The 10,558-nt window shown below is 37.9% G+C and overlaps 1 protein-coding gene across 1 annotated transcript; it reads right to left on the bottom strand.

Annotated features, from left to right (window-relative positions):
- Positions 1–5,299: 5,299 nt before the first annotated feature.
- On the bottom strand, positions 5,300–9,985 carry LOC128613902 (potassium/sodium hyperpolarization-activated cyclic nucleotide-gated channel 2-like). Its single transcript, XM_053635073.1, has 7 exons — positions 9,783–9,985; positions 9,198–9,438; positions 7,268–7,372; positions 7,032–7,169; positions 6,698–6,859; positions 5,768–5,914; positions 5,300–5,658 (listed from the first exon to the last, which is right to left on the bottom strand). The coding sequence occupies exons 1-7, from the start codon at positions 9,983–9,985 to the stop codon at positions 5,347–5,349; spliced, it is 1,308 nt and encodes a 435-aa protein (XP_053491048.1). The 3' UTR covers positions 5,300–5,346.
- Positions 9,986–10,558: the final 573 nt, after the last annotated feature.

Here is a 10,558-nt window from a genome sequence, read left to right as displayed (position 1 = left end):
TGACTGGTATGTCTAAAGTGTCCGTAGTGTGTGAATGTGCATGTGATTGTGCCCTGTGATGGATTGGCACCCTGTCCAGTGTGTACCCCGCCTTGTGCCCCATGCTCCCTGGGATAGGCTCCAGGTTCCCCCGTGACCCTGAAAAGGATAAAGTGGTATAGAAGATGGATGGATGGATGGATGGCCTGACTTGTGCAGATCAAGAACCATTTGTCCCTGTAGTTTTGGATGACAAAGGGATGTTACATGTGCTATGACATATTTATACACCGGGCAAACAAGAAGTTTGCATTTACATGCAATATTATTTAAGGCTATTAGTAATTTTGCTGGAGAAAAAAAGCAATAAAAAGAAGTTCTTGTGAGAATGATTTTTGTTAAAGAAAGGTGAGTAGTTTCTTTACTCAATTAAGTGGAACATTTGAATTGTATCAAGTGGAACTCATTTTGCCTGTTTTCTTACGTTTTGGAGTTGACTGTAGCAGTCAAGAATATGCAGCCACTCCTGGCATTCAAACTGAACTGTGTAACAGTATATTGTAAAAAAAAAAAAAATAAATAAATAAATGTACTGTAGATTTTACAGTAATTTACAGCAACTTGTTTTGCCAGTAAAGTACTGTGAAATTCACAGTAAAGAACTGTAAAACATATTTACTGTAAAGTACTGTAATATCTTACATGGTATAAAATAACACACGATCCAGTACTTTCGCTCATTTGGCTGATGCAGGATACAGCGGAGGATTTGAACACATGACCTTCTGAAGTGTATCTGAAAGCCTTAACCACTAATTAGTGTTGATTCAGTGCAATCTTTTAGTGGAGTTAATTCAGTGGTAGAAGTGGTTGAATCGATGTGCATTGACAGTGCTAGCTGTGGTGGATCAGACCTTAAGGCTTTGAGTTACAGATCAGAAAGTTGTGTGTTTGAATCCCAGCACCAACAAACTGCCATCAACTCAGCTCAGTTGTATCCTGCATTAAGGAAATGTACTAGCTTATGTATATTATTTTATGGATTTATGTAAGATATTACAGTACTTAACTGTAAATATGTTTTACAGAATTTTACAGAAATTTACTGGCAACCTGAACACGACAGAAATATCTGCGTTGAGTCCTGTGTTTGTATAAACCTAGCTTTTTTTGCATTGCAGGTGAATTTTGTGCTTGGGACAGGCCTGTTATGCCTTTTTGTAGAGGCTTGTTTGACAGGAAGAGATCAGGCTCTTCTTATGAAGAACTGGTTAGACAGGATGTCGGCCTTGTACAGGAAAATGAAATCCACTGGAGCGCTCTGTTCGGGATACTTCAGAGAGCAGGCTGAAGATGATGTAAAGAAGCAGATCCTGGAGGTTCGGTGGAGCACACACAGACCAGAGCAGCAAGCAGCAGAAGTGCTCAAAAGTTTAGAGCGAAATTATGACTGGCTGCACTGGGCGGTAATGGTACACCCCCCTGTGGCATGTTGGAAGGAGGCTGTTGATGGCAAGGAGGAAACTGAAGAGCAAAGCATTTGTCCAAGCCTGGAGCACTTCATCTCTGTTTTCTCAGAGGTTTCCAATTCCAATGTAGTGGCCTGCCACAGGGACACCCCGTCCTCCCTGGATAAAGCTCGCATCCATCAGCTCATAGTGGACCTGGAATGGAAGATCCCAAACCCACCACCTGAAATCTATGCGGCTATAGAAGAAGATCCGGGTAAAGCTAGACTGTATCTAGCCAATCGGATGTTAAAAAAGCTCCAAGAAGGACTTGGCACAAACGTTGCTATCTATGTAGTACCTGGCAAAATGGAGATGAAGTGCAACTTTCCTCCGGCTTCATATTACCAATATGAATATAAGCACAGGCTGGCATCTGGAACAGTTTGTGTATTTGGGTAGCACACCAGATTTGAATGATGTTTAATCTGAACAAGCATTTATTAATATATCCAACAAATCAAACATTCAGTTCTCTGAATCTGAGTCTGATTAGTTGCTAGGCAGAATTAGCAAAGAAAAGCTACGCATGTTAAGCATCTAAACATTGTATTAATTATTAAATGTCGATACAATTTATCCACATGCAACAAATATATATTTATATGTGCGCATTTTACACTTTTAAAATCAATAAAAGTGATCTCTGCTGTGTGCACCTAAAAGAGTTCTGCTCATTACCGTAAAGCAAGGACTACAAAACGTTTCTTCCCTACAGACAAAAGGAGAGCAGTATTTACAGGCACTCTAGGCAGTAAGACTAAATATGGTGTTTTTTTTTGTTTTTTTACATTCAGATCACAAGCAAATAATCATCACTTTAAATGATGACCCAGAGGAGTCTAAATGTCATTTGGAAATCTCAGTTATGATACACTCAGCCTCATGTACTCATCCATGATGTGATGCTGGGAACCCCTAGTCTAAAGCTTAGACATGTTTGAGGACATCAAATAAAATTGATGGCCTCCTTGGTTGTTCTCTTCATGTCCTTCATAACCTCTGGGAAGTCTTCAAGCACTTTGTAAAAACTGTCTGCAGACAGAGAAAAGACCTGGCATATAGTCTGAGCTCGAACTGTAGCCAGATGTTTTCCTCTGGTCATGAGACATGTCTCTAGAAAGGGCAAAAACATGATTTAAGCAATTTTCAAGAAGCAATGATGTGTTTACATACTCATTTAGTATAAATATCAAGACTCAATGTGTATTTATGTAAAAAAAAAAAAAAATATATATATATATATATATATATATATATATATATATATATATATATATATATATATTATGGACATGATTGAATGATCAAAAGCTAGACAAAACGAACATCACTGCTTTGTAGCTTTTCACCTGGATTATTTAAAGCAGTAAAGATGGGTAAAAAATTTTGAAAAAATGTGCATCATTATTTCATACTTCATACTGAAAATATGAGAAGCGTGAAGTAAACTGATCCTGAAGAAATGAAACAAAACCCTAAATAAACTATATACAATTTTTGAATGAAACCACATCAATTATTGGCCCCCTTAGAAAGATTATGAATGTTCTCATGAATATTATAAGCACACCAGAGTGTTTAAGAACTCTTAACCATCTACTGCATGAATTATTACATTTACATCCAAAAATGCTTCATGGATTTTTATGACTTGAATTAGTGTTTTGAAGAAAAAAACAAAAAAACATTTTAAGTGCGGTAGTTGGTAAATTGTCGCCGTATGGCAACAATGAGCGATGATGGAACGTTTCATATTGTGAAAAATAACACAAAATGTGTGAGATTACAATTCCAATTACTGCGTTTTCCAGACTATAAATTGATTTTACTCACTCAAAATACATCCAAAAATTAGATCCAAACATGTTTTTGGGTGAAGTTTCTTTTTAATTCTTTCTCTTGAATTCTTAATTCTTTCTCTTAAACATAAAATTTCGAAAATAAGGTGTAATTGCAAAATGTCTTAAATTACAATTGGGGCAGCTGTGGCTGAGGTGGTAGAGTGGGATGTCCAATAATCATAGGGTTGCCAGTTTGATTCCCCGGCCCACATGTCTACACATCGAACCCCACACTAAACCCCAGGCTGCTCCTGATGAATGCAGGAGTAGCTTCGCTGCCATTGGTGTGTGAGTGTGAATGGGTGATTAAGAAACAGTAGTACCATGAAGGTTAAAAATGCGCTATGCAATGCAGACCAAGTTTTTCTTACTTTGAATGTGAAAAAATTTCAATATACTACTGGAGAAGCCTAGTGTCTTTTTTGCTTTGTAGGCCTGTTTCAATTCATGAACGCACATACCGCAGTTCCATTATCGCATGTTGTCGCTATATGGCAACGATAACATTTTACCATTTAACAAAATACTCAAAATATATAAACTTGTGTAAGTGACAAAAAATAAATGTTATCTCATCTTATAGTGTTTAGATAGAGTTTAGATTTTTCCTTTAAGTAGTTTTGCCTAAATATTGAAAAAAAAATTTTTTTTGAGAGCCAATGATGGAAGTGCAAGCAGTATTTTGTGGTCATGTGACATGGTTTTTTTTTTTTTGTTAAAGTTAAAGCCGCCCCTTTACCAGTTACATAGGAAAATAGTATTTTTTTGTATTAATGTCTATCAAAAAATTGGAGATAAATTAATTGTTGCCATACAGCAACATCATGCAGTAAAGGGTTAATAAACTCTAAATATTAACTCTTAACTAGACATGACAAACATGACATCCTGTTTCACTTGGGTGAAAATATGAGGTGAGACCAAGATCCATAGTCATTCATTGACATGGGGAAGGCAAAAGTGTGTTCACCTTCATAAAATCAGCATTCATAGCAGCATTATGGGGTCTAGTGATGGGACGTTTGGATCATTTTACTGACTCTGATCTTTGAATCTTGTTCAGCAAAATGAACGAATCTTTTTTCGAGTCATTTTGTTCATTTCAGCAGAATATAATTAAAATGTTACATGTTCAATTCCCCAACACATCTAGTACTTACGCACACGGTGATCAGCTTTGGAATAAAAAATAAACGATAGGCTAATGCAACCAAGGCCAAATGATGAGAAACAGAAATGATTCATTAATAGCTTAGCATTAAGTCTTCAGGCTATGCAGTCTGTTAGTTCACCTCACCTAACGCTCTGAGTCGTTCTCATTTGTCACGTCTGTACCCCGGAAACAGAACTGATTAGTTCAGCTCTCGAGTCTTCGGGTTCGAGTCGTTCGTTCATACTGTGACCGCCCCATAGGCTGAATGCAGTGGGGCTATGACGGGATGAATGATCGACTCGACCCCGGAGACTCGAGAGATGAACGAATCATTCCTGTTTCCTGTACAGAACCTATGGGGATGTTGCAGTGCATGCGCGGTCAAAAATGAACGAATCACTCTCTGAGACAATTCGTTGTTCTCGAGTCATATTAAAGAATCGTCCAAAATGAACGAATCGTTCATGAACGACACATCGCTAATGGGGTCACCAAGTCTCCAAGTGATTTAGGCTGAAAAGGAGAGTCCAGAAGAGAGAACCTAGGACCTGGGAGGATCTGGAGAGACTCTACATTAAAGAGTGGTCTCAGTTCTCAGATCATTTTACATTATAGGCGAAGACTCAGTGCTGTTACGTTATGCTGAGGTTGCACTAAATGCAGGGGTCTCGATAATTGAGACACATAGTTATATTTAAAAAAATATTTTTTTCATACCTTTTTTTTTGTCGTTGAATACATTTACTTAAATGAAAGATTCGATTTGTCTCATATTGTCAGTGTTTGCTTACGCTAACTAACCACAAAACCTTTTTTTTCCCCCATAACCGTTTTTATACATCCATACCAAAGGTGCCGATAATTATGCATCTGACTGTATATAAGAATTATAATATATATAGTACAATAGCTTAAGTAGTTTTATTTCATACTGACCTCCAAAGTAGCCCCCATCACATAGCTCTATCTGATAATTCTCTGTCTCCACGACGACCTGTCCACGCTCGATGAAGAACATGCGATCACCAGGGGTGTTCTGATATACGATGACGTCACCCTCTTGAAACACCTCATATTGCAGATGGAAAAGGATGGCGTTGATGAAGTTTATTTCACAGTTGGAAAAGAGGGGGACTCTTCTCACAAGGCCCGAGCACATGATCATCAAGATCTCCTTCAGAAAGTTGAGAAATTGTTCAATATAGATTCAATGACACTCAATTACAAACTTCAGAATGTTCCCACTGGTTAATAAGCAGTTAAACAACTTAATGCTATTATACCTCCTTAATGGATGAAGACACCCAGTTTAATACATCCTTTTCATCATACCACTTTCCCCCATAGCGAGACTGAAAGTAATTTCTGACGCGCATACGCAGCTCTTTGGGAAGCTTCATCGAGGTCATATAGATTTCCAGAAGATTCAACTATAAGAAAAAGGTATGCAAATAATACAAATTTCTGCAAAACGTCTTGATAGCAGTTCATCTCGTTGGACGCTTGTGTTTTATTTCACCTTGTTCTTGTATGCTTTCGTTGTGAGGTCTGCGTCAGTCATTAGAGCGACTGTGTTGGCAACCAGCACAGTGTACATTAGAGCTCCTGACATAATGCTGGTCATGACAATCCACAGCTCGACCTCATCTGAAATCAGAACGCAGAAGATGCTCATTTCAATGGATATAAAACGGCGGTAAAATGAGACTGATACAGTGATTCATTGTCTGGACGCAAGTAAAGACGTTTTACTTGTCGGTGTGTCCGAGGAACCGTACGATATCGCCGTCATGTGTGAGAGTGCACGAAAGACACCAAAGGAATATTTCTCCCCCACTGTAGCATTCTGGGAAAAAACAAAATATATATATATATATGATTGTTTAACATTAGGAAGTATCACGGAGCAAATAATGAAATCAAGTGTCCTACCAAAACCTACTGAATATTCATTAAGGTCTGAGCAGCTCACTGAGCAGCAGGCTACTCTTACCACTGTACAGAAAGGAGTGCTTTCACAGGTCTTTTCCCTCACCAATCATGTGGAAGCAGCATAATGCATAACGTAATCCAGATACAGGTCAAGAGCTTCGGTTAATATTCACATCAAACATCAGAATGGGAAAAGAAATGTGACTTTGACTGTGGCAGGGTTGTTGGTGCCAGACTTTCTCTCTTATCTTGACCGACTCTCTAACAGCATATCAAATTACCATGAGGTTTTCTCGTCGGACCCAGCAGTCTGACGGAAACTCTTCCAGCATCGGAACAAAATACTGCACGCAGCCGTTCCAGTGGCAGAGCAGAAAAATCATCATGAACAGAGACAGGATTCTGAACAAAACTCGAACTACCTCCAGGTTGGCATTCGAGACCTAGTGAGCAAAGAAGTCCAATATTAGGTAAAAATAAATAAATAAATATATATATATATATATATATATATATACATATCATGATGCTGGGTTGCAATATGAATATGCAACTGTAAAATTTAGGTAGAGGATAAACGTAGAGGATTGAAGAAGGAATCATAAAGTAGCTCACTTTCTCCACTTCGTTAAAGAAGCGGACCAGCCGAGAGACACGTAGCAGACGCACCAGGCTGAGGATCCGCACGAACATAAGGATCCTCACCATTTTACTAGCTTTAGAAGATGGAGAATCGTCATGATATTGCAGATCCTGGGAAACAGCAAGTAGCTGAATATCAAAGATTCATATGCACATAGTGTATGTTCATTTCCTGCTATTTGCTGTAGATGAAATGAATAAGGTCTTACCGCAATTAACAAGATGTAGCCCACTGGAAATGCTGCGATCATGTCTGGTATAAACCAACTCTTTAGATAATTTTGGCGAATGGATTTCAGATCGAGAATGACCGCCTGAGAGAAGGCAATGTGAAGACATTTCAATCTTGTCTAAGCTTGCCATTAATAGAATAAATACCAAAACAAACATCATACAAGGTGTTGACGGTCTACATGTGAAGGAAAAATGTCATATTCTAAACTAGCATGGCTTACCCTTTTGTCCAGACTGAGCGTGTAAAGGTTTTAGTGACATGTTTGGTAATTTAGGATGTATATTTTCAACAGTATCGGCCTTTACCTTCATGTTCAGTGAGACAGCGATTACAGATGAAACGCATTTCAATAACAAGTCTTTTTAAAAAAAAAAAAAATCTCCAAATACACAAAAATCACCATATTATAATTGTGTACAAACACCATAGAGTAAGTAAAAACGCACAATAATTACAATGCACGTTTTGCACGACTACGAAAGTCTACATGAAGATGTAACATTCTACACAGTTATTTCTTACAGTAAAAACACCAATAACAAGGTTTTAGAAAATCCTCAGTATTTGCCAGTTTCATAACCAGTCCTTCCTAAAATGCAGTATGGAGAGATTAAAATCACAGTTTTTAAAAAAAAAAAATCAACATGAAAGATACAGTAAGTAACATTTTATAATTTATTCTAAGGCGGCAACTAACGATTATTTTCATAATCGATTAGTTGGTTGATTATTTTCTTCTTCTTCTTCGATTAATCAGATGGGGGCACACTTTCAGTACCATTTAAAAATCACACGACTGTTTGTTCAATTATATAAGACTGAAAAGAACCCAATGCACACACACACACATACACAAACACACACCAGAATATATATTATTCATTTAGAACTGTAGTTTAATTCGGTGCTTTTTGTGCATCTATAAAAATAATGCATAAATTCTTATATATAATATAAACTAAGCATATAACTAAGTGTATAAACAGTAAAGTGAAGAAAGTGATTGTCGGTGACTCTGGGTATCTGCTAAAGCTAGCGGCGTGACGTTATGTGCGTATGACGTCATGCGCCGTCGACTAGGAAGCGGCTTATACTTCCGGTTAGTAAAAAACCCGCTAGTGATATATTTGAGACGATGTTACCTTTCTGAAATTCACACACTAGACGGTGGAGTACATAGTGCATAGTGTAAGTGTATAGTACGTCATTTGGAACGCGACTTTAGTATTTACTCTCCGAGGCGTGTTTTCGGAACAGAAGTAACGTCATGAGTAAACGCACCTCGTGCCGCGCGCAGACCGACTAATCCATAATGAGATTCATTGACAGCGATTTTCATAGCTTGTTATTATTGATTTTATCGATTAGTTGTTGCAGATATCATTTATTCTTGCAATAGCCGCATAAAACAGGGTTAAAAATACAATCGAAGATAATCTCTAAAATGATATGAACACAGCAGTGTAAGAAAAAAAAAAAAATCTTTGCATACTAAGTAGTAGGCCTAAGTAATGATATACTGCTTATTTACATGCTTCATAAAAGCTCTGTGGTGTTTCGTGCATCCAATATATCCATTTATTGTGTTTTAAGACTGTCTTAATTAAGCTGACCACTCTCAAAAATGACTAAATTATAAACATCTATACATGACTTGAACTAACGTTATGCTTATATTGTCACAGTATATCTTATGTATATATGCATCATAAATATGTGTTATATATTAATCATGACAGTATTATAACCTCATGAGTAAAAACGAGGCATAGCATATGCCATTTGTCCTACAATAAGATTTTTGTGGTCAACTAAGGTTTAGTAACATAAGTTTTGACTTTCACTTATCAGGCCAGAAAATAAATGTGAATAAAGTTCCTGGTTCTGTGTATAGTTGAGTTTACCTCGTTGTCCTCGGAAATGAACCCCATGCGAAAGTTGAGTCCCACGTCGACAAGGAACAGAGTATCGGAGAAGACGTTAAATCCCTCCCAGCCCACTCCGCCTTGACCGTCCAAAAAAGCAATCTCTATCGGGATCCCAATGAGGTTCAGAAATGTTATGGCCACCATGCACATTATGTAGTAACTCCTGAAAAAGAAAAAAAAAAAAGACAAGAAAAAAGCAGAGCTCAGTTTCGACCATCACAAGACAAAAATGTAAACGAACCATTACTACAATTAACGGCGAGACAGTTGTTTGTACTGTTGAGCTTTTAGACCCTGTCATATAATTGTAGAAACATGCCACTCAAAATGTCAAACATGTTTAAGAAGAATATGATTTAGAACGGCCTTGTCGTATCATCTTGTGCTGTGAACTTTATCTGAAGCCCCTCGGATAAATCTTCAAGATTATATTACAAGTCCGGTAGACTTAACTTACTACAGTAGAACTACAAACAACATTATGCCTCTGTATATGGATTACATAAATGCAACTTAAAATAAATAAATAAATAAATAAAATGCTGACCAAGCAGATTGTACCTTAAAGGACTGAACGGATGAATGACAAAGACTCCTTTCTCTCTTTGTCTGATACACTCCTTCTCCACAGCCACTTCGCTGCCGTACACATACAGAGATTGCCTGTTTAACTGGGGCAACAGCAGATTTCTCCATGCATCCCAGCTAAAGCATCCGTGGGACCCAGGTGCTTGCTTTTCCATCTCTGGTCCCTGACTAAGCATGCTGATCACGAAACCACTTTTGACATCACTGCTCCCCTCTGGCAATTTTATTTCTGGACTTCTTTTATGCTGATCTTGCCTTTCTTCCCTATTACTTGCTCACACATACAGTAATTCTTCCAGCACTCTTGTTTGTCCAAGCAGGGTAGCAGAGAGGATCGCAAACACAAGACTTTCCATTCTCTCCTTCCCTTCATCACTGTCAGACTCGACTCTCTCATCAACTATTCAGCATCTCCGCATCATGTGTACCTGAATGAAGCACACCTGAAATGCAGTCTGGCGTGACAACACAATGGGGGGTTTTAAATATCATGGCTGTATGTCATCTGCACCAAACAGATGGTTGTGACAGAACTAAACACCTGGTCCTGAAGATTTTGCTACACAAATAATGATTCAAATTGCTCAGAGACCATAATGAGACCATATTAATGCAAATCAAGGAATGCTTGTAAAATACACACACACACACACACACACACAGATTACAGATTACAGACCTGATGTTACCTCTCTGATTTCCCAGTATATGGTAAGAGTGTCAAGACACAGGGTTACGTTTCAGTGTGG

The sequence above is a fragment of the Ictalurus furcatus genome, chromosome 10 (assembly GCF_023375685.1).
Source record: "Ictalurus furcatus strain D&B chromosome 10, Billie_1.0, whole genome shotgun sequence".
Lineage (NCBI taxonomy): Eukaryota > Metazoa > Chordata > Actinopteri > Siluriformes > Ictaluridae > Ictalurus > Ictalurus furcatus.
Note: the sequence above shows the minus strand (reverse complement) of the source record. Positions and strands in the feature narration are given on the sequence as shown.